At 36.5% G+C, this 23,123-nt stretch overlaps 1 protein-coding gene across 2 annotated transcripts in view; it reads left to right on the top strand.

The window, feature by feature from the left end:
• The window catches only part of GRID2 (glutamate ionotropic receptor delta type subunit 2), a 682,022-nt gene that overhangs the window by 474,033 nt on the left and 184,866 nt on the right, over positions 1 to 23,123 (top strand). For both annotated transcript variants that reach the window (XM_063423230.1, XM_063423229.1), the window contains 2 exons: positions 2,532 to 2,693; positions 10,258 to 10,377. In XM_063423230.1, coding sequence (XP_063279300.1) covers positions 2,532 to 2,693; positions 10,258 to 10,377 — 282 coding nt within the window. The remainder of the gene's footprint in view (positions 1 to 2,531; positions 2,694 to 10,257; positions 10,378 to 23,123) is intronic.

The following is a 23,123-nucleotide window of genomic DNA, read 5'->3' as shown; positions in this document are numbered from 1 at the left end:
AGTAAATTTACGTGGGAAATTAACAAAGGTGTAAAGTGACTTTAGATTACAGCTCCCTTCTGTTCACCAGGACAGATATTAACGAAGCATACTTCTGGTGGTGACAGGGAAGGGTGATTTTGAGAAACAGGAATTAATTGTAGGATCTTTATCGTTGCATTATCAGTGATTGATTGCACTAAATGTTATGCTCAACTATTAGTGAAGGACTAACAGTGCTTAATAACTGCTGAACTCTGTCCTCCTGAGCCCTGTTAATACTTGATGAAGGCCCAGCTATATTATACTTAGATTACTGAGTGCATCCTTCCTCGTGAACTGTGACAATTGTCTTCTATTCCCATGGTAGTAGGTTACAGAAGTTACCTTGAAAGCAATGTCTTTTTGTTGGGAAATGATGACTTGGCATCCACAGCCCTTCATGTACCAATTTAGTCTCATTAGTGACCTTATTCTCTCTGCTCTCCAGAGGTGGTATGGGTTGTTTTCTTTTTTTTTTTTTTTCCCTTTGGCAAAGACTTGTATAAAAAAAAGCTTGCCTTACAGCACAGTCATAATTCTTCCCCTCCCTGCTCCAACAAAATGTCCCTCTAGTGCTGACTTCATTGGGGAAACACAGTTTTAGCTGAAATGCTTTGAATTCTTTGTAGGTTTACAACATGCAGTCTAATTATCCCAGTTGTTCTAAAAATGCTCGATTAACCCAAGCCCAGATCCTCAATCCATGCTTTTAATCCTGTCATGCACAGTGATGCCTGGCCTGTGCATCTGAAGAAAGTAGATTTTGTTCTTGGGTGAATACCAAAATAGAAATGTTCACAACCACTGGAGGAGCTCAAGTAAAAAAAATAAAGAAGCACCTTCTTTAGATGAAAGACACAGGAAAGGATCATTTAAAGAAACAGGGCACTAAGGATCAGAGGTTCTGTGCTACTAACAGAGCAGTTTGTGGATGACAGAAGCAAAGCCAGCATAAAGACAGGATTTACAAAAGGAAATAAAAACATAAAAAAGATGTTTTATGGAAAGGACTGATTAGGCAGGCAGAGAGCTGTTTGGGTTTTTTAAGCTTTTTTGCCCCCTTTTTTAAGGTGATGTAAATTTGCCAGTCATATCTCAGTTCGTCAGCATTATTGTGTTTCCTTGCCCTACACCCCCTCACTATAGCTGCAGGGCTTTCTAGTCTCTGGATATATTTAAAAATCAGAATAGGGGCACTAAATATTCCCATACTTTGCTTTTTTAAGCTTCTTTCTTCTTTTAAAACTTTAAGCACACTACCCATATCTGTGTAAAAAACCCTTATGGAGAGCGGCCAACATATTCCACAAATCTGAGGAAATGTCTTTGGCTTGTCTGTGACTGATGGAGAAAAGATCCTGCAACCTTGCCTCAAATTGCCACTGGCCAATTTGTTGTCAGGTGCTAGGAATGCTCTACAGAGCCCTTTATCATGCAGCTGAGGAAACTGTGTTTCCATCAATAACTTCAGATGACCAATAGGTTATCTAAAAATAATATTCCCCAAAGTTCTTTCATTTCTGAACATAATTTTTCTTCATGAAAACCTCTGTTCAGGACAGCTGAGGTTTCTTTTTATGATACTGTCAGTTACTTAAATGTTCCTGCCATTTGAGGACAGAAAAGACTGATGTAAAACTACATTGTAAATTACTTGTTTCAGAAGTGTTCATGAGTTCTGAGCTTCTGTTCTTTTACATTTAATTGTACCTTTTGCATCTACTTTGCACTGTGTGCATTTAAAAGCATGTACATATAACTAAGTGGAAGTGGCATGCAAGTGATTTCTCTTCTTGAATTCCACTGTTCTGTCTTTTATACCAGACTAGAACTTCCTCACACTGTATGCAGCTGTGCTGACAGTGAAACATGTACAGCTTTACTCTGTAAGGGTTTTGTCCTGCAAAGAATTAGCAGCCAATGTCAAACACACTGACAGTAAACACTATAAATCGCAGAATCAACATACAACAGTTGCACACTGACAAAAATTTAATTGAGTCTTATTTCATGCCAGAAAGTGCCAATCAGAATTGACTGCAGAAATCAGGAGCAAAAATCCACAATGAGATCTATTCCAAATTTTTGGAGTTTCTGCTTTTCAAAATAACAAAACAGTCTTGAAGATAATTTGATGGTGTCCAAATATCTCATGACTGAAAAATTGAGTCTCACAAGCAACTGGTTAAAAATAAAAGGAAGTCTGTTTACGGTCATAAGTAGAGCTGTAACTCTGGCAAGTGGAGCTGTGCCAGTGATTGGGCTGCCTGTACTTCTCGTGTGTATGTAGTTTGTTGCTGCAAATCACTTCTAGCGTTACAGCCCCCAGCTGCAGATTTTGCCAAAGCCCAAAGGTGTGACATTCTGCCTCTCACAGGTTCTTCTTAATACCAAATAAAATGTTTAATTACCAGAGGATTACGGGTGAGGCAAAGCAAATGATAAATTCTGGCTGCTGGCAGGAGACTGCAAATAGTAAAGCTAATGCTTCCCTTTTGATCTCTTTACAGATTTCAAACCTCTATATATATGACACTGTCCTCCTGCTGGCGAATGCCTTTCATAAGAAGCTGGAGGACAGGAAATGGCACAGCATGGCCAGCCTCACCTGCATCAGGAAGAACTCTAAACCCTGGCAAGGAGGGCGATCAATGTTGGAAACCATCAAGAAGGTAGTTTTTCCCTGTATTTCCTCATCTTTAATTTCTAAAATACTCACATCAGGCAATATTTCTTCCTGAGGTGCGTTATTACTCTTACTGGTATAGTTTTTATATATTCACAGTTCCTGAATGTAAGTAGTTTTTGTTTGGTTTGGGCTGTTTATTGGTTGGTGAGATTTTTTTCTATATTATAATAATCATATTGAAGTAAAACCAATAAGTTTGATTACCAAAATTACCAAACCAGTTGAATCTTCAAGGAAGAAAAAGTGTCAAAGGTGAACAAGTGTCAAGGTTGAAGAAGTTTCACAGGTTAGAAAGTAAAGAAAATAAATTTACTTTTTCTTTTTTTTCTTTTTTTTTTTTTTTTTTTTTTTTTTTTAAGAAAGGAGAAAAAGTTGCAGAATTACACTTGGATAATGTTCTGCAGAATTCACCATTGTTGCCTTTGACATTAATAAAGTGAAATCATAGAAATGGGAGTAAAGAAGCCCCTAAATTATCTAGGCTATATTCTGCCACTGCAAGACTGTCCCTGTAACAGTCTTGATAGACCTTTATCCAGTGTCACACCTTCCCTGTGATTTTTGTCTCCTGCCTTAAACATGCTCATGCCCAAGATGCTTTTCCTGTTCTTCAGTCTTTAAAGATAATTTCTCTTAGTTATTTCCTTTTTTTATAGTGTGTATAGTCTCCACATACTTACAGTCAAATATCACAGCCTTCCAGGTCAGTTTTTAGTCAATATGAACAATATGCCCTTCCCTGTAAGTTATTTACCTCATTTTCCTTATGTTTGTGGTGTCTTTCATAAAACTGCCTCCACATTTGTCATCATACACTTCCTGGTAATGTATACTTACATTAAAGTGCTGGCATTGTAAACACAGAAGAAGAAATGGATGTTAAAAAAAAATTAAAATGGCGGTTTTTTAATGGTTTTCACTACAGAACACAAAAATTATTTAAAATATGATGTTGCCTTAAGAAGTTGCCATTCTACATTAGGAATTTAGCTTTACCAGAAATTATGATGATGCAGGCAAAATGTAAGATTCTTTTGAGCACTGCTTATATTTTAACCAGTCCCAGGTTAATCTTCATTACCTTCAAAATGATAGTGCAAGGATTTCCTTGGTGTCTGTTTCCACTTTCCATTCTAACAGTTTGAAGTTGTGAGACTGCAAGAATAATCCAGGACACATTTCTTATTTGAGGGGCAGGATAGGTCTTTAAGGGACTCCAAACTGTATTGCTCTTAACCTAACAGAGTAATTTCAGATTCACATTTGGCAGTCCCATGTATTTTGACCTATGTTTCAGGCAAGGCTGGTTCTCTTTTCGCCGTAGATTTTGTAAATACTGTCGCACACTTTTCCATTTAAATGGCCAGGAGAACTATGAAAGCATTCGAGAAGGCAGGAGCAAGTGGAAATTCCAAAGTTGTTGTTAGCTTGCTAAAAAATGAATGCAATGCCAGAGAAACTCCTGATCTGTGCAGCTAACCATGCTTCCATCCTGTCACTTTTGGGTTTCTCTGCTATTTCAATTAGATGGCTTTGATAAGAAACTATTTTACTGGTGTAAATTGAATAATCCAAATACTCCTTACACTGCATTGGGCTGATAGAGATGAATTTCTAGAAGTAATGTGCTGAAATTGAAAGTCAAAATTTAATCCAAATGAAATACAGAAATTTTACTGTGTGTGGATGTCAGGAGCATTTCAATTTGTAGGTGAAGGCAAGCCGTAAGTTTGCAGCTGAGAGCTGGAATTGCACAAGAACAGGAATTCTGCTTTAGTTTTGTGGCCTATTTTCCCTTTTTTTTCAATAAAGCATTTGTGTAGAAGAACCTTGGGATCACAGCTGTGTACTTTTGAAATGACAAAATTGGCATTGATGAATGCCTGATGAAGTATCAGAAAAACAATAAAATCCAAAAGTAATGAAGTAATCATTAATCTCTCCACTTAATCTCTCTTCCTGAGAATGCTTCTCTTTTCTGTCTTGCCTTATTCTTTAAACATCTTTTCTCTCCTTATCCTGGAGAATCCTCTAAAATCATCAAAATCATATCAGTTTCCCTTAATTTTGAAAGAAAACAGAAGGAAGTTACCACGTGCTATTTAAATAGCTTCTGAATTAAAAGTTCTGCATTTTCATTTTGAAATCACCACTGTTTCCAGTGATGGAATATACATTCCATACATAAGATATTGATGTAATTCAGAGAGAAAATACATTCTGAGATTTCTTAAATAATCCTGGAAAAACAACTTCCATCCTCTGCAACACTTTCATTCGCCCTTCATGATGGCCATATTGCAGAGCTGAAATCATCACCTGGTCTCAGGTTGTCCCTTCTCTCAGTGTGATTTCACTTGGAGTCAAATTATATCAAGTACAGTTTTGAAGAGAAAAAGAATTGAGAATTTTCCTGAAAAGACCCAGAAACAGGAACATCTGGCAGTGTTTTAGCTGCAGAGGGAAATATTTCTTTGATTTTTGGAGAGGGAAATGAGAAAAGAGAAAAAGCTACTCCCTGAAGAAGGTAAGAGAGGGAGATCCTGATGTTTTACCTACAGCATCAATTGTTAAATTTGTTACCTTGGTGGTAAATATACTGGTTTCTTTATAGTTAATGAGATAGTTAAGGAGAGCAGGCAATGAGAGGAAATTAGAGATTCCAACATTTCTTAAAATGGTAAAAAAGCTGTCTAAATCATTCCTTATTGTTATTTGTTACTTTTCACTGTTGAGCATTTGACTCATGCATTGCTATTTCTACAAACAGCTACAAAAGCGTTTTTTTCTTTGTGAATTCAGCTGATTGGACAAAGCCTAAAGAAAACATTTTAAGCCCACCACAACTATTTAAATCTAGTATCTGTTTCTGCCCATTCTAGAACTGAATAAATAGTTAAAGTCATCTGGAAATACAATTCTTCTAATGAATTTTGCCAGCTCCAGCAATTAGTTGAAATTCACTTTTGTAATAGGAACTAGGCCTAAACACATGCTCACTTGTTTATTTCTCAGTAAAGCTATTTCACAGTTGGAGGAATAAGTATCACTAGGAAATAATTCTACTTTGGGAAAAATTAATCTTCCTGAGTAGCCTGGCAATAAATGTAAGTAGGATTACAGGGAGGATCAACTCAGAAAGATGGCATCAAGTCTCTGCCTAACACCTTCTCTCACATGTCTCAGGCCTCTTCTCAGTCATATTTGTTTAGCTCACTAACAGCAAATTTTTAGTGGTAGCAGCAGCACAGAGCCTGTCCCTTTCTGGAAAGTGAGCTGTACCTCGTGCTGTTTCACGTGCTGAACCGTAGGTGGAACTGTCAACTAGTTCTGGTCTCAGAAATGTCAGTGGCATTCAGTGGTGACATGCAAAGAAGACACCAAATTTGATAGTAAATTGGAAAGTCTGTGCTAGTTGAAAACTCAACAATGTTGTCAAGATCAGACTTTTAGCAGACAAGAATAAAAACATAACAGCAGTTAACAGGCAAGAATAAAATGTGAAATGTGTATTTACTGTTTATAGCCTTTTTACCTGCCTTTAGCTACATCTTTTATCTTTAATTGTAAAATAGCTGGTACCTGAAGAAAAAAGAAGAGGAAGTTTGAACAGAAGTTGAGAGCAAGTACAGTATTTTATAGCTGATGATTGGCAAGCTGACATTCCCAAGTGAGGTCCTGACTGCTAGGTAAATAGTGCTCCCTTCAGGGACTTACAGTACAGAAGTGCCTCAGCATATATAAACTGTAGTTTATCTTGCCAGTCTAGACGGGACTCAAGTAGGCTTTAATTATTTTACCTAGCTTTATAACAGCTCTGCAAAGCCCAGAGCAATGATCAGAATCATAAGTAAAACATTTTTGGCCTAGCAACTGACATTTCACTCTTCAGTTTTATATGTGTCAGGAAATTGCATGGTTGCAGCTGAACCTTAGAAGAATTTGAGAAGGCAGATAACAAATATGTCTTAACTTTTCCCCAATAGAATGGTTTCTGTAAGCTAAATGGAATGAAAAAACTCTTTTACTCTTGCCCCTTATCATGAGTAAAACTAAAATCACTTGGGAAAAAATCTCATCAGGAAGTTACTGCATCAGTAGCTGTCATACAGATGGTCATTTCCTCTGTGATCTCCTTCCACTATGCATTAGAGATGGATAAAGCACCTCCTGTGAATCAAATGTTTAAGGCAGACCCATACTGCGAAAGGCTACTCACAAAAATTGGAGCAGCGTCCTGAACATCTTCCTAGGTGATATCCTGCTCCACTCTATCAGCCCTAAGCAACTACCAGAGTTGTGTAAGCCTTGTGAAAAGGCTGTGTGGGACAATGAGGAGCAGTAGAGAGCAATAACAGGATTGTACGGCCTGTGGGTCCAACAAGACCAGTCCCAGACAGGGAGGAGAAACCAAGACCTCCAAGAAATTTCCCATAAATTTCCCATTGTTGGTGCTTTATGGGTGGGTCTTTGCTGGTTTGTCTTTCTGCCTCTCCCCTTCCCAAGCTGGCAGCATTCCCATTCTAATCATAGCTCTTTTTACACTATTTTCATATGTACACGTACAAAAATAGTGTAATAAGATACACATGTAGTCCAGGAGAGGAAGCTCTGTAAGAGACTCCTTAATGAGAAATTTTCAGTGGTAGATTGCCAAAATAGATAAATGAGAAATAACCTTGTTGTGGTTAAGATTGGATTCCAGACAAATAAAGCTGATAGACTTAGAGTTTGTATCTTGCCCTAACAATTGTAGCCATTTAAAAATAAAGTTTAGCAAACTTATACAAGGTTTCTGGATAGAGGTGATATTCCAAAACATATTAGGTAACTCTGTTAACCTGTGCTGTATGTAAGGGGACATATATTTCAAAAGAATCCTGTGTTTTCTTAAGAAATTAATTGATTGATTACTTTGAGTATAATTGAGGCTAAATGAGTCCTTGAATTATTTTTAAATCATATTTGCTCAAATAAGGACAAAGTTATAAAAAATAATTGTAATTTTTTTAAACATTTTAAATTGCTATCTCAAGCCTCAAAAAATCATTTACATTTTAGACATGTTCCTAAAGCTTTGGAACTCAAACATTACTATCAATCTAGAAAATAAAGTCACTTTAATTTTCTAGTTTGAAAATCCTATGTTCTTCATTTCTATTTTTTGCTGTACAAAGCATCTGTGTGAAGAGATCATAATTTTTTTTTTAATGTTTCCTTTCTTTCATCATTTTGTTCTAGAGTTTTCCCTTCCTTTTTATAGGTCCTGCTTAAAGCTCACTTGAAATCCTGGTGCTGCTTAGGTCATCTATAACAGTTCAATTAATTTTCAGGCTCTACCTACCTCAGGCCCACAGGTTTAATACCCAATGTGAGGAAAAGTTTTAGGAAGCAATATAGCAAGTATTAAGTATAATATAACCAAATCAATATCTGGTAAGGTGTCTAGATGGAGGCTTTGAGCAATCAGCTGGGCATCCCAACTCTTGCAGGTCTGTAACACTTTGCAGGTGTTTCTCCATCACATGTCCTGTGAAACTGTGCCTGAGGTATTCAAAAAGCCGGATAAGAACCTATGAGAGAAAAGGCATATGGAGCAGGTTTTTGCTTCCAGTCCATGAGTAGGATAAAGTCAAATTTAAGTTCAAGGAAAAGGTTTATATTTGTGAAATTTGGTTATTTACCGAAGGATATATTCAAGTGATTTTGTGGATAAACACAAATTAACTCTGTCTTTTCTCTGAACCAGCCAGAGCTGTGCTAACCCCAGTCTAAAAGCCACAAATGTGTGGTTATTGCAGGATGGTAGTCAAGATAAAAGTAATCAGAGTGACTTGCTAACAACAACATTTGTGTGGTCTGGTTTGCAATTGCCAGAAATTGTCTGGTTTGCAGTTGCCAGAATCTTCCTGCAAAATTTTGCTTAGATGTACCCTTAATCAGACTACTGGCTTTTTTCCTTTCTGTTTTTTAAATTTATTTTTGTTCTAGTACAGAATAAAAAGGTAAATACTATAGAAAGAAAATATTATGGAAAATATATTTTAAAAATCATTAAATATGTATATACACAAAGTATTTTATTGTTTTTAACTGTAAATGGCAGTCATAAAATAGTTGTATTATTATAATATTTGTATTATTATTTTAATATATAATTATTTATGTATTATTCCCTGATAGTCCTAGGTTCTAGTAGTCTAGCAAATTCTAAAGGTATCATCTCAATGATCAATTTCCTTACTTTTTTTTATAATCACAATAATGTTTTATAAAAGTAGGATAACATTCTGTTATTTCACTGCAATCTACAATGGAAATGCAAATTTTGTATTCCTTCCTGGATTTTGTCCAAACTGAAGATATAAGAATAGAGCTTTCAATATCATGATACAGCAAGGCTCCTGTGCTTAGCTAGGTAGTTTATATTGCAAGTTTTTCCAGTTCAAATAAAAAAGCTCCTAAGTGAAACAGCAATCACAACTGCAAAGTTCTTGCCTTAGGTTTTGGGGAAAAATGATGCATTTAATGGGGTTTTACACCAGAGACTGATTTTTTTTTTTTTACATACTTAAAATATTTTTTATCTTTTTTTTGGGGGAGAGGGCTAAACACCAATTTTTTATTCAATCTGTAAAATGAAGAAATTTTTGAAGGCTAAAGGTTTTCATTATCAGCATCTCACATGGCTCTGTTGATTTTATAGTTCAGGTCATCACAGTTCTTTTACAAAGATGAAATGTGTGTCATGTTGAATTAACTCTGGAATATATTTTCAGTATGGCTGTGGTGTGTATAGCCCTTTCAACTTTAATTCTTTGTGGGGATTATTCACTCTAGTGTTTCATTTCTAGTGTTTTAACCCCTTCCAGCAAAATCATAAAAACCTTAAAGCAAGCTTGAAGAGATGCTGCACTGTTGCCCATGTAATGTATTCTTAGTAAAGGATAAATGGGAGTAAAAAGAAAAATCACTGCTTTCAGCCAGACCTTGAATGAATCCCTTCTGCATTTGTGCAAATCACATATGTTGAGCTCCAAAAGCATGTAACTCTGTCTAAACCTCAGCCTGCCCTAATGTGGAAGTGTTTCATAGGGAAGAAACATTTGTGGGGAAAAAGAAAAGATCAACAAACATAACTAATTTTTGTGCAATTTCTTTTATGTATTTGTGTTCAGCTTTGCTTCCACTAAACTTGTCTGCAAAACTTACCTTTTTTTTTTATTTGTTGGAGTTAAAGTGTCAATATGTATATGCTGATGGGTCAGTGAACAAAAATTGGAGTGCAAATGTGCTAACAGTAAGACTATTGCTTGTATTGTATCTGCTGAGCATTGCTGAGTTTAATTCTTCTGTAAAGAACTTCATTCAGGAATAATTTAAGCTTCAGAATTTTTAGGGAAACGTGGTCTTTGGAAAACTACCCTAGTTCTGGTAGTTACCTATACATTCTGCATAGTTAGTGCAGGAAGGCCTTTGAGAAACAAAAGCCTGTTACAATTACTCACTTAGGAGTTCTCAGTCTGTTTTCCCTTTTTTTCCAATAGGGTGGCGTGAATGGCTTGACTGGAGAACTGGAATTTGCAGAAAATGGGGGGAATCCCAATGTGCATTTTGAAATTTTGGGGACAAACTATGGAGAAGATCTTGGCAGAGGCATCCGCAAGGTGAGGCTACATATATTCAAACAAGAGATCACTTTTACTGGTTTTTTTCAAAACCTGTCTTGTGTTCCATGTCAATAGAAAAGCATTTGATGGCAGATAACATGGTGTTCTGTTTTGTTAGAGGAGCAAGAGATGCAAGAAAAACTTTAAACCTTGAGATGGTCATGTATTATTTCAAATAGGTCTTGGAGCAGACTGTGTTGATCAAGATATCATTTGTAATGCAGAATATGTTGAGCCGCTGATGGACTATCCCAAAAGGCCAGTGAAAGCTGAAACCCCTGTCCAAAGAAGCAAATTTTACATTGAATTATGTTTAGAGCACCCAGATTGGTCCCTGATACTTAGACAAAGTGGCATGCTCCACATGCTGGGTGGTTAAAACTCTATGGAAAGAGAAATTCTCTTGTAGAATAGATAAGATTTCTATAGCCTCTTCATGAAATAAATATGTGGTGTTTTAATAGGAGTTAACTTTTACAGAATAAGTTAATGTTATGTATTCGGCTGCCAGACACAGTCCAAAGACTTGACTTGATTTGTTAGAGGGAATGGCTTGTATGTCCAGCAGAATTATTCTTTCTTGGTATTTGAGTTTTGCCAGTCTGACATTAAATTTAAGTCCTTCTAACTAATGGTGGAAACATGTCTCTATTTGCAATGAATATCCTTAACTCTGAAGAACTGCTCATCTGGTATGGCAAAAAATCATATGGCATTTCACAGGTAATGAAAATATCAATAGGTTTTTCTGGGAGCAACTCTCCTTCAAAGACAGATTTCCTAAAAAATACTAAGATTTCTTTGTTTAGTGTATCAGATCATACTGGGTTTTCTATACGAAGAACATGAAGAGATTCAAAGGAAATGAGAGTTTTCTTAATATATGCAAACTGGTTCCATGTGTTAGTGTCACTTTATGATGAAGTGCAGCATTTGTCTGCATACTTTCTGGAGCAACAGATAAGTACTCTGAAGGAAAGAAGAGATAAATAAGAAGTCTAAAGTGTCTAAAAACTGAACTTTCTCATCCACTATTCATCAGAACTGTTTTTCTGTTTGTGCTGTTTCACCTCTTGTCAATACCCTAATGTACGCATGGGCCTATAGTTATGTCACCTTGAGCAGAGGTCCTGACAGATGCTTCAGAAACCAGACAGAAGTGGATCTGTTTGATATTTTGAGATGCCTCACAGAGTCTTTGGAGACCAGAATGTTGGATAAGTCCTTATTCCCTTACATTTAAGTTCTGTCTGTTTCAACATGTTCTGATTTGTTTTCTGTGCTCTGTACTGAGTAGCTATTTATTCTTTAGATACCTTCCTAAGACAAATCTGCATATCTTTATTTAATTTATTTGGTTGACTTTGACTGGGCTCTTTTTGACTTCAGGTCTGTCTGGGTAAAAGCCTGAGTGAAGCACTAAATTGTGTTCTTTCATTCCCAAAAAGAAAAGAAAGAAAGACTCTTCCTTGGAAAGACAGAAAGATCTTGGAAATATAGAAGTACAAAATGACTTCCTGTCAATTCTAACTCGAATTTAGAATTGTACTGTTAATTTAAGCTATGGTAGAGTTTGATTTTAAAATAGTTATTAATGACTCTGGGCACACCTAACTTATGTAAAACAGTGGGGTACTATAAACAGGCTTTTTGAACCTTCCTTGTTTATTCTCTATGATGGTTGTCTATGGTTATTCTCTATGAAAGAGACATTCACTGTCTTTGGAGCAAAATGGATTTGAAGTTGGTCAAAGAGAACAGAGATTTGCTCAGAATATAATTCGATTATGAAACTCAACATCATACAATCCTGTTGAGAAGACAGGAAAAGTTTAAAATGAAGATACTAAAAGTATGTGGGATTTTTTTACATTTCCCAAGATGAGCATTTAAAATTAAATATAGACATTATAAGAAAATTTTTATGTAGAAAAAGATAGTCAGTAAATGCCTTTCCATAGAGTTATGTGAGGCACTGCAGCTGATAGGAGTCCAGAGCAGAACAGATTAAAACTGCTTCAATTTTTTTTTTCCTGAAGATCACTCAATGATCCTGAGAAACCTTTAGAAAGAGGTGTACAGAAAGAAATTCTTTTTAGAAAGAAAGTTCTGTATATGTTGTGAGGATATGATAATTGTTCTCAGAAGTTTCTTTTTTAAAAAAATCCAACTAATTATTTCAAATTTTTGCAATAAATTGAATAAGAAAATAATTTAAAATTACAGTGGTATTTCTAGTCAGTGTCAAAGACGTGATAGGTAGGAAGGTTTCCTAAAACAGTTGCTTCAGAGACAGAGAAGAAAATTTTTAGTAGGTTTTAATATTTGACAAAAATTCACATCTTTTACCTTGGATTTGGATTTACTTTTCAGAGTATGAGCTACTAGTGTTGGAAGAAAATCATAATAATTACAGGAGTCAGATACATTTTTATTAACTACACTAATTAACGTACGCTTCAGATTTTCATGTATTTAGTGATCTGACTGTAGAACTACCTAAGTGTTTTTATTTCTCAGCTCCAGTAGAAGGAGGTGCAATTAACAGACTGACTGAAATTCCTAAGCTAATGCATCTTCCCTAATCAACATATTTTCAAGTACTTTTATAGGAGATAATGAAGGGTAAAGTCATTACAAAAGGCCCATTGAAGTCATTGGAACCAGAGATTCCCATCAAGTGAATTGTGTAAAGAATTGCTATTTTGTTTTCCTGAGGAACAGTCAATTGGTTTTAATAAAGCAAATAAGATTTTAAACCACACTTGAATTTCTCAAGAGTTCAAATTCTGCTTGAAATTTCTGGAGTCATTTATACTTCTGCAAAGATCAGGTATATTCATAGGTGATTACTTCCAGGACTCAAAAAAGCAGTTTAGGATTAAGAATTAATGTTTATGTTTGTTTTATTTGGAAAAATTAGGCCATGTGTGTAGGAAAAACTGTCTTCACATCCCCTCCTTCAGCTTTCATGGGCTACTCTCATACCTGGAAAGCAGTGGGAGAATCCATGTGAAAGATCATTGTGTTTGGCTCTGTCATTTAGTGACGAGTTAGCAAATCCCAGAGTGGGGTTTGCCTGAAACAGCAATTTTGTACCCTTATGACTGTAAATGTTATCCATCACCTTGCAGACCACAGATCACTTAGCCTGCACTTTTTGCCAGAGCTGGCTACTTGGAGTAATATACTCAGATTGCTGCCAGGTACTGATTTCATTGACACCAGTGGTATTACAACCCCAAAGGAACTGAAGAAAAGCTCTCCCTTTTACGCATCATACTGTGGCTTGCATTTGTGCAGATGTAGTTATATTCAGTGCGAGACATGGGTGTATTTCTGACATTTCTCTGTTGGCATTTGTCTGTTGGTATTTGACATTTGAGTATGTATTCTTTGACATTTAAATTTCAGTGCAATACTTTTATCTATCCTGCTGAAATAAAAGCTGCCATTCCTGTGAATAACCATCCAACAAACAAACAAACAAAAGGGAGTTGATAGCTCTGAGTACTGCCCTACATCTTAGTGTTGTAGAAAACAGCACTGCAGAAATAAAGTGGTTTTCATGTTCCTTACAGTGCTCCTTGTAATTCAGAATGGGCTCCTCTTCAAAGGCTGTGTTGTACATCCTTTGAAGTTTAGAGGACTTTCTTTCTGTTCCCTCGCTGGTTTTCTTACCACATATTGGCAATTGAAGATGGTGGTGTGTTTTGCTCTACCTCCCTGTCTATATTAGCATACATCCACCTCCTCCTGTATGTTTCTCTTCTCTTCTGAAGATGTTTTAGGTTATTTCCTCCCAGTGAGGGAGCAAGAAGATGTACCAGGCTCTTGCATCAATTCCTGTCTGCACCAAGATGTCCATGTCAAGGTTTCCTTTGCATTCAGGACAGCTAGAGATGCCTTGGAGGAAGGATAGAGCTGTGAGCAAGTAGGAAAACAGGTAGTCTTGGTGGGGCACCAGGGTAACCTAGCATGCTTTGAGCCATCTGTGTTTATCCAATAGGATTGTAGGGTTCAGTCCTAAATAATTTTGATTTGATTGTCTAAAGCAGGAGGTGTTCTCTCTTTTGATCCAAGGGAGATCTGTGGTGGCAAGCCTCTCGTGTGAAAGGGATTGAGACCTATCTAATAGATACATTGCTCCTCTCTGCTTCTGCCAGCACAAGTGACAGGACCTTCCCTGCAGAGTTCATGCATGCAGGTCTTTATTTCAAAGATTATTAAGGGTCAATACTCCATAGTCGTGCTGTTTTTTCAGGGATGAGAAAGCTGGCTTGCATTTTTTCATTCCATTAAAATAATTGTTATTTCTACTTCACTTGAAAACACATGTTGATCATAGTATTTGGCATTTCTTTCTAATACAATGTATTTTTTTCTTACATTTGTGTCACAGAGCAATGTTCCAAGCATATATTTTGATCTTCAGGAAGTTGATGTCTGTTCTTAAAAAGTTAAAACTTATTTTCTGCATCCACTATCTCGTATTTGCTTTTGTGCCACTAAGTAAAAAGAGAATTTGTACAGCTCTGTCAACACTTATTAACTAACCCCATTTAATAACTAAGAACCTATGGAGCATTTCTTTCTTGGTAAGCTACTTGAGGTAAATGATGGGTTCACCTGTTCTCTTTGTGAGCATGATCAAGGTAGAGCTGTGTAATGTCACTTTAAAAATATATTTGTATCAGCACCTGGTACTTTAAGCTGTGACCTGTGAAGATGTTTCTAAAGGTTGACATGCAATTTATGATGTGACTGAAAGATGCCCTTGCAATTTAGAAAGACATTACGGACAGTTTATTTTCTAGTGAGTCAAAATAAAAGTTGCTGTGTCTGACTGCTTTGCCTCTAGTATTGATGGAGAAGGTGGACCTGGCACAGTACTATCATGACGGTCTTTCTACAGTGACTTTAAATACTTAATCACTCTTCTATCAATGAAATAAACTACTTAGTACTAAAGATAAAGATGTAATTAAATACCTTGGAGAACCAAGACCTGCTGTTTCAGTTCAGCACAGTACTTAAATTTTGCTGTAAGCCTGCTGGAGAGTAGCATTTCCTCCCTTCATTTAATGCTATGCAATAAACAGATTAAGACACAGTGACTAATTCTTTACTTTCTGGTAGCTTCTGCAAATCTTTTGTCAAATTTCACTGAAATTTAATTTGGCTGCAAAGTGTTGGCAATTTGATTGCCATCACAATGAAGCTGGAGTTAATAGAGAGCTGTGTTTTACTTGGAAGTGTACTTCTACTTAGCTTAATAGCCAAACTAAATGTATTTTTGAGCATAACAGAAAAAAGAAATTAAAGTAGGTGTGCAAAATTGTATTTTTGAAATCAAAAAAATTTTTTAAATTCCTTTCTGCTTTTGAATGGAGAATTTTCTTGCAAAATCTGAGGACGCAGAAAGAGAGGCAGACTGACTCAAAGTAATCCGTAGTCTATCATTTGGAGAATTTCTCAGCTTTTGGACTCTCTGATTCAGATGGGGGGAGTGAAATTTAATTTTTGGTACCAGATTGTCCAGCTGTCTGCCCTGACCTGGGCTCTTTGGATGAGTATTTCATTGCTTGTAGTAAGTGCAAAGTAAAGAAGCCAGAGATGGATTTGGTGGTTTGATGGATGCTGCCCCAGGAACACAGAAGATGAAGGTTCAAGTCCTCCTTCTGATGCATGCAGAGCAGAGTTGCTACAACTTCACCCATTCCACATGAATTACTCACTTGTGGAGAAAAGCATGTATCGGGAATCCGTAGAACTAGAATCAGGTGTAAGAGCAAAATGACCCAGAAGTCAAACTCCTAACTAGTACCCACAAACCCAATGCAAGCACGGAGCACTATGCAGGTGTTATCCCACCTGTTTCTTCTTAGCAGAACAGTTGGCCATGTCTGCTGAGCTCCAGTGTTTAGTGTGTTGTAGAAAAGAGAAATTATTTTAGGTTGTATTACCAATGGGTGTCCAGATTCCCCGATCTAGAACAAAAAGGGTAAGTGCTCTGTGAAAATTCAACTCCAATAATTAAGATCTGGGTTTATCCATTTCCCAGCTCACAGGTTGGATGATCCTTAACACTGACTTACAGAGCTAGGGATGATTTGAAAAAAAAGTCTTTCAAGCCTCTGAGTAACTCTGGAATTAAGAGGGGCACGCTCCTGCATTGGGAACAGTGTGGAGAGAAAGGGAAAATGCAGGATGGAAGGAGGGGAGAATGCAATGGAACCCTAGGGAGAAGCATTGATGTCAAATCGAAATTCCCCTTGGGACCTTGGTGCTCTGTAGTATTTCTCTTCACATTTTTGGCAGGGATGAGCTCGTCTCTCTTTTGCTCAGAATATCCAGTCCTGTCAAAACTGATAAGAAGGTTCTTACTGAAAAATATTTTCAGTGCATTGGGAGCTGCCTATTTTGACTGATTGCTTTCATCGGAGAAAGACAAATCTTTTTTATGCACTTTAAATTATATAGTTTCTTGCATTTTATTCATTTCTGTTCATCTGGAAAAGAGGTTATATTTTACCCATTTTCCCCGTCAGAAAATATAGTTGTCGTGACAGCAAAGAACAGGAGAAATATTTTCCACTTTCAAATTGTGCTTTTAATTTCCCTTAATATCTTGTTGCAACAATGGAAACTAGAGAAAGATCAGTCAATAATTAATAATAATTACAAAAAGCTGGGAACAGTAACTCCTGTTTTTTGTTGATGCTCCTAGGCAAGTGCCTAACCGCAGAGGCTCCCGTGTGATTATTCTGTGTTTCAAAACGGGCATGAGAGCAAAGAATGACACAGAACTTCAGTCATTTTTGCAGTAGAGATTCTTTTTTTGTTCTAGACAATTTCAAATAGCAGAAATAGTGTGGAGGGTTGTTAATACCTACATTGGAAAAAAAAATCAGATTTGCATGTTGGACAGTTTTATGTAGTGTGTAAAACTTGATTTGGGTCCCCAGTAAATGTTTTTCCTTCATTTTGGATTCTTCTCCTCCTATTGAACTGCTTGCAGTTGGCTCAGGTCAACCAGGCCAATGGGCTAGATCACTTTTGTTTTACCAAACTTGATATTGGCAGAACCCTTTTCAGTTGTCAGTAGGATTGGTTGGGCCGCTTTTGGAACACCCTTACTATGGTTATATGGCTTTTTCTTCTGCTTGAGTAGCTGTGAAAGCCTCTCGGTGAACATGGATCTCCAGAACTGGCTGGCAGGTTGTGAATGAAGCTCAAATACTTCAGCTGAGCAAATTAGCTTTGTAGCTCACTTCAGAGAGCTGAAGTGCTTGGAAACTTTGAAGTGCCTCAAAAATGACATTTTGAATAATGTCAGAAGGAACTGTTTATTATTTAAGAATGGACTTAATGCTTCATTGACCTCTCAGGCAGTAATGCTTCTGTGTGATTTTTGAAATTCCATTAGGGACTTCTCTTCACCTTTAAGAGAGTAGTCAGTGGGTGCTGCTTCAAGAATGTGGTTCATCATCCTTGAAATTAATAGGATAAAACACTTAGCTCGACTTGGAATTACTTGTTTTAAGGTGGGCATTTTCAATAAATTATAGGGTTTTTTCAGAATTAAAGTTTTTAATGCTTGTCTTTTGCTCTTTAGCAAGATTATCATCTGATCAAAATTACTTCGTTCCACAAACATTTCTAACTGGAACAAACATATATTTTCCAGGGGTAGGAGAAAAGTAATGTGTATTTAACCCTCCATTAATCCAAAAGAATGAGGGTGTCGTAGCTAATTAGTCCTGTGTAGAGGGAGGTAATAACTATAACTCTAGTGAGTTATAAATTTCCACCCAAATTTTTTATCCGATTTGGGTATCCGAGTCAAAAAATCCTAATAATTGGAAAACCGTGCAGACAGCGGAGAGGAATGTTAAAAAACTGAACTGCTTTTTTTAACAGGAGGCATGAAGTGATGATAGAATGAAATGGGTCATTAAATTTGGGCTTTTGAGAGTGGTGAAGGGTTCAGTTCCCAGAATTAAGGGCTCAGTGAACAGCCTTGGGAGGTCTGTATCTGTGGGTTACAATCCAGATCTTAATCCACAATGTGTGAAAGTAGATCTACACAGATTTAAAACCATAGAATTCTTGAGGTTGGAAAAGACCCTTAAGATCATTGAGTCAAATGCCAGACCCACCACTAATCCCTGTCTCCAAGCAGCACATATACACGCTTTTTGAACACTTCCAGAAATGGTGACTGTGCCACATTCCTCGGCATCCTGTTCCAGTGCTTTACCATCCTTTCAGTGAAGAACCTCCATCTGACTACAGCCTCCTTTCAGGAAGTTGTAGAGAATGATAAGGTCTCCTCTAAGCCTCCTTTTCTAAATGTAAACACCCCCAGCTCCCAAAGTCATAACGCTTGTGCACCAACTTTGTTGGCCTTCTCTGGACATGCTCCAGCACCTCAGTGTCCTTCTTGTAGGGAAAGGCCAAAACTGAATCTGGTGCAGGAGGTGTGGCCTCACCAGGGCTGAGTAGAAGGGGACCATCACTGCTGTGGTCCTGCTGGCCACACTAGTGCTGAAAAAGGCCAGGATGCCATTGGCCACCTAGGCCATTTCACAGGATTTGTATTTGATAAATTGTCTTTTTCTTCAAGAACCACGAGCCAAAACCAACAATTATGTAGGCTTGCTGTGTTCTGCCAACCATATCCCATGATAATATATCATAGAATTTTACAGCAGTCCAAGCTGGTCTTCAGAGATCATCTGATCAAACCTTTCAATAAATTGTTTCTAACTTACCTGTTTTTTGAAGGGCTTTTCCTTGAAAACTTTGTGGTCTTGTAGTCTGATAAGCAGGATGCCTGTAGTGCATCTGAAAGGCTTGGAATGATCATAGTAATCAAAACTTTGCTGGTACAAGTTTAAATTATATTTTTTGCAGAAAGATCTCTTTGTCCCAAGTTAGTCTGTTAGCTGGAAAACAGAAAAATGTGTCTTTTTAGACACTGACTATTCAAGTGTATCAGAGACAAAAAGTTGGTTTGTTTTTTGTTTGCTGGTTTTGGTGGTTTTGTGGTGGAGATATCTTTGTGTGTGTGTGTGTTTGGTTTGGGGGGATTTCTTTGGGTTTTGGTTGGTTTGTTCGGTTTTGTTTGGTTCAGATTTTTTGGTTTGGATTTTTTGGGTGGGGTTTTTTTCTGTGTTTGTTTGTTTTGTGGAAGGACTGTACTGATAATTTGTTGATAGCAGTAGGCACTATTTTGCTGCAATGGGGTAAGCGGCCCTGGAAAGCCCTATGACCTTTACCTCCATGGCCATAAAATATTCAGTGAGATTTTCTACTGAAGGAGGGAGAATCCAAACACGGACATTTAATCCCTGTAGTGGTTCCCATGCAGATTTTGGGATCTAGAGAAGCTACACAAGTCATCAGCTGATTGGGAAATGATGATTGTAGATTTCCACTGAATACACACTTATTTATATTTATATTTATATTTATATTTATATTTATATTTATATTTATATTTATATTTATATTTATATTTATATTTATATTTATATTTATATTTATATTTATATTTATATTTATTTTTATATTTATTTTTATATTTTATATTTTATATTTTTATTTATTTATATAATGTGTGTGTGTGTGATATCTACCACCCTCAGCCTTCAGAGTTGTGAGAGTAGATTTATAGCAGGCACAATGTGACAACGTCCATGAAACTGCTAAAGGCTCCCAAATTCAACAGAAGGATGTAGATGTCTATAGACAAGAGTCAGAAAGCATTATGTTAGCAAAGAGTCAAGGGTCAGCTGCTGCCAGATGAGAGCAGGTGCTGACCACCAGGGAGAGCCACCTGAGTCTCATCTTTGGGCTGGACCAGAAAATGCATGTGGGTACCATTGTTGCTAAAGAGAAAGAGAAGAAAGGACACATCAGAGAGTGGAAATTACATTTCAGTGTTTTTAGCAAAGCACAGTTGAAAGGACAGTAAACCTTTGTTTGTGATGGTGTTTTAAAGACCAATAAGAAATAAACGGTGGTATTTGAGAACACAAAAAGAACTATCCCTGTGCCTTTGATTTGGATTCTGCATCATTTTTATAAGGTATTGTAGTTTCCCACCACATAGCTCATATATTTCAAAATGTGGAAGAGTTTACTATGCATAAATCCATTTGTAAAGTAGAAGCTTTCAGTTAAGTCTTCTTATCTGCTAAAAGAACTTCAGGAGCAGAACTGATATGTCATTTTGTCTCAATATTGCATTTATGGCAACGCTGAGATGTGTTTTCCCCTAAAGTGGTTACAGCTGTATCCTGCAATTAAAAGAATCTTAAAAGTGATTTCCAGAGATAAAAAGTTACCTCCATGTAATTGTTTAGGGACACTTCTTTGTACCTTTTGAGGTCTTTGCAAATAATAAAAATGAGGATGGTGAAGCTTTCAATGACTTCATAATATTTATAGTTCCTTCATAGTGTTGTAAGGTTTTTATGATTCAGCCTTAAAATTACAGTGCTCAGATTTTTGCCTGTTCTAAAGTTATGATATAATGCCTTAATCAAAGGTTGAGTTACAATAGAATTTAATAACAAATATTCTTTTCATGGTGTACTCCTGCTTTAAAATGCACAGCAGGAGTAATGTAAAAAGTGAAATGGGTGAAGTCTCAAATACTTTACATTTTCATTTTGATAAACAGAATTAATTTTATTTGATAGAACCACTTAAAAATTTTAAAGTTTTTGAGGAAACTGTATGCACTAACAAGAGTTTGAAACTCTTCAGGCCGGAAGCAAATGGGGATAAACATGTTTTAAAGAGTTAAGAAAGCCATGTCTGGTATCTGTGGCAGATGTCAGTTAGCAAATAGTCTCATCATTATTCCAACACTACCTCTCTCCATTTCTCAAAACCTATGAAAAATATTAGACATTTCTTCCCTAAGTGTAGCAGTGGAAATAATATCTTGCTTGTGTAAACAGAAAAGGATAGAATGGGATAAATTACAGAAGATGTTCTGTTGAAATTTGAGCTCAAATTAATTAAGGTCGTATATATATATAATTTTTGAATCGGTTTAGAAAAATATAATATAACAAAATTTATACATTGGCATAAAAATTTTCATGTAAGTTGATAACATTTCAATTTAAGCTAGAAGCTTTGGCATATTTTCCTGATCAGTGCTCAAGCAGTCTGTTCCTGAACCTCATCACAAAGTTCTTAGTCTGAAATACTGGATTTGATTTTAGAGTTTTATTTGTTTGCTTTAAACACACTTTTATAATAAATAATATACTTGGAGCTCATAAAAATCTTATTTAAAGTATGCATTCTAATGGAGTGCCTTAATAATGAGCCATAAGTGTTTTATATGAATATTTTAATGCAACATTCAGTTTTCCTGCACTTCTACTGATTTTGCATTGTAACTTGATTGCATTTGAAAATAATAAATTTTATTTTAAAGCCTTGATGCTGGTTTTGCATCAGTTTGGCTCTAGAAGGTTTCAGTGTTCTAAACATTAGTATAATCAGGTACTCTTAGCTCTCCAAATTTATTAACTACTGATAAAATGTGTGATTTTCCTATTGAAAGTGCATGTCTGAGATCCCATTAGTCAGTTTATTTTAAGCTGTCTATTATATTACTTAAGAAAAATATTTGTCCTAAATATAAAGTAAGAAAATAAGGCTTCTAATTAAGATCTAGTTAAGTAGAATAAATTCATTATTAAACCATTCACTGGAACAGTGCCAATTAATGCAATAAGTATATGCCAAGGCCTAGCTTATTGCAATGAACTTTTTCTTCTTAGAATCATCATGGCACTTCTCTTCCAGATATTTCTCCACCTCATTTGGGTTTTGAATGTGTTCACATGAAAATTCCAAGGCTAGGGGATCAGAAAATTCTTTTAGGGTCTGGCCCTTTCTCTCCCATTCCTTACACTCCTCAAGATTTTCCCTGCCTGGGTCTAGTTCTGGGTCAGGGCTCTCATCAGCTCCTCTGGATATACCAGCCCTCACTCTAGACATGCTACAGGACATACAGAGGAAGCTTACCAGATAAAATACCAGGAAGGTGGTCTCTTTAACATTCAAGGGAAACTGAACATTCTCAAAAATTGACATAACAGAACCAAAAGAGAAAAAGGCAAAGCAAGGCTGAAAGACCTCATCCCCTGCTCCTTCTCTAACAAACTGGGTGCAATTACTAATAAACCCCCAAAACAGGCTACTGGATGCAGGGTAGGACGATGAAACCATACACCATATACATCTTGAAAAGACTCCAATACCTTTGTAGACTCCCTATAAATCATTATCACTGACCCCAGCACAAAAGCTGTTCAAATCCATACCTCTCTACTGTAAAAGTTATGTGTTAGGGACAATACTAGAGCTATCTCTGGATAAGAAAATAATCCCAGGGACCAGAAGGGTATTAAAACCTCAAAAAAGAGACAGGAAGGCCTGTCCTCTGGAGGAAGGCCTCCACCAGAGAGACATGAATTCAAGCAGCGTGGCTACTGACTGCTTTATCCCAATACAAAGAAAGTAAAACCAAAATGCAATCAGTACAGGTTTTTTTCTACTTTCTCGAGCACCACATTAGGCACCAAAAAATGTATTTGTCCTGGTTTAGGGCAAATTTGGGAGGAAACTTCCAGAGGGATCTTTTTAGAAAGCAGATTCAAGCAGCCCTTCTCCCAGCTGGTTTGGAAAAAGATTTATTTGGAGATAAG

This window comes from Prinia subflava, chromosome Z (genome assembly GCF_021018805.1).
Source record: "Prinia subflava isolate CZ2003 ecotype Zambia chromosome Z, Cam_Psub_1.2, whole genome shotgun sequence".
Classification (NCBI taxonomy): domain Eukaryota; kingdom Metazoa; phylum Chordata; class Aves; order Passeriformes; family Cisticolidae; genus Prinia; species Prinia subflava.
Note: the sequence above shows the minus strand (reverse complement) of the source record. Positions and strands in the feature narration are given on the sequence as shown.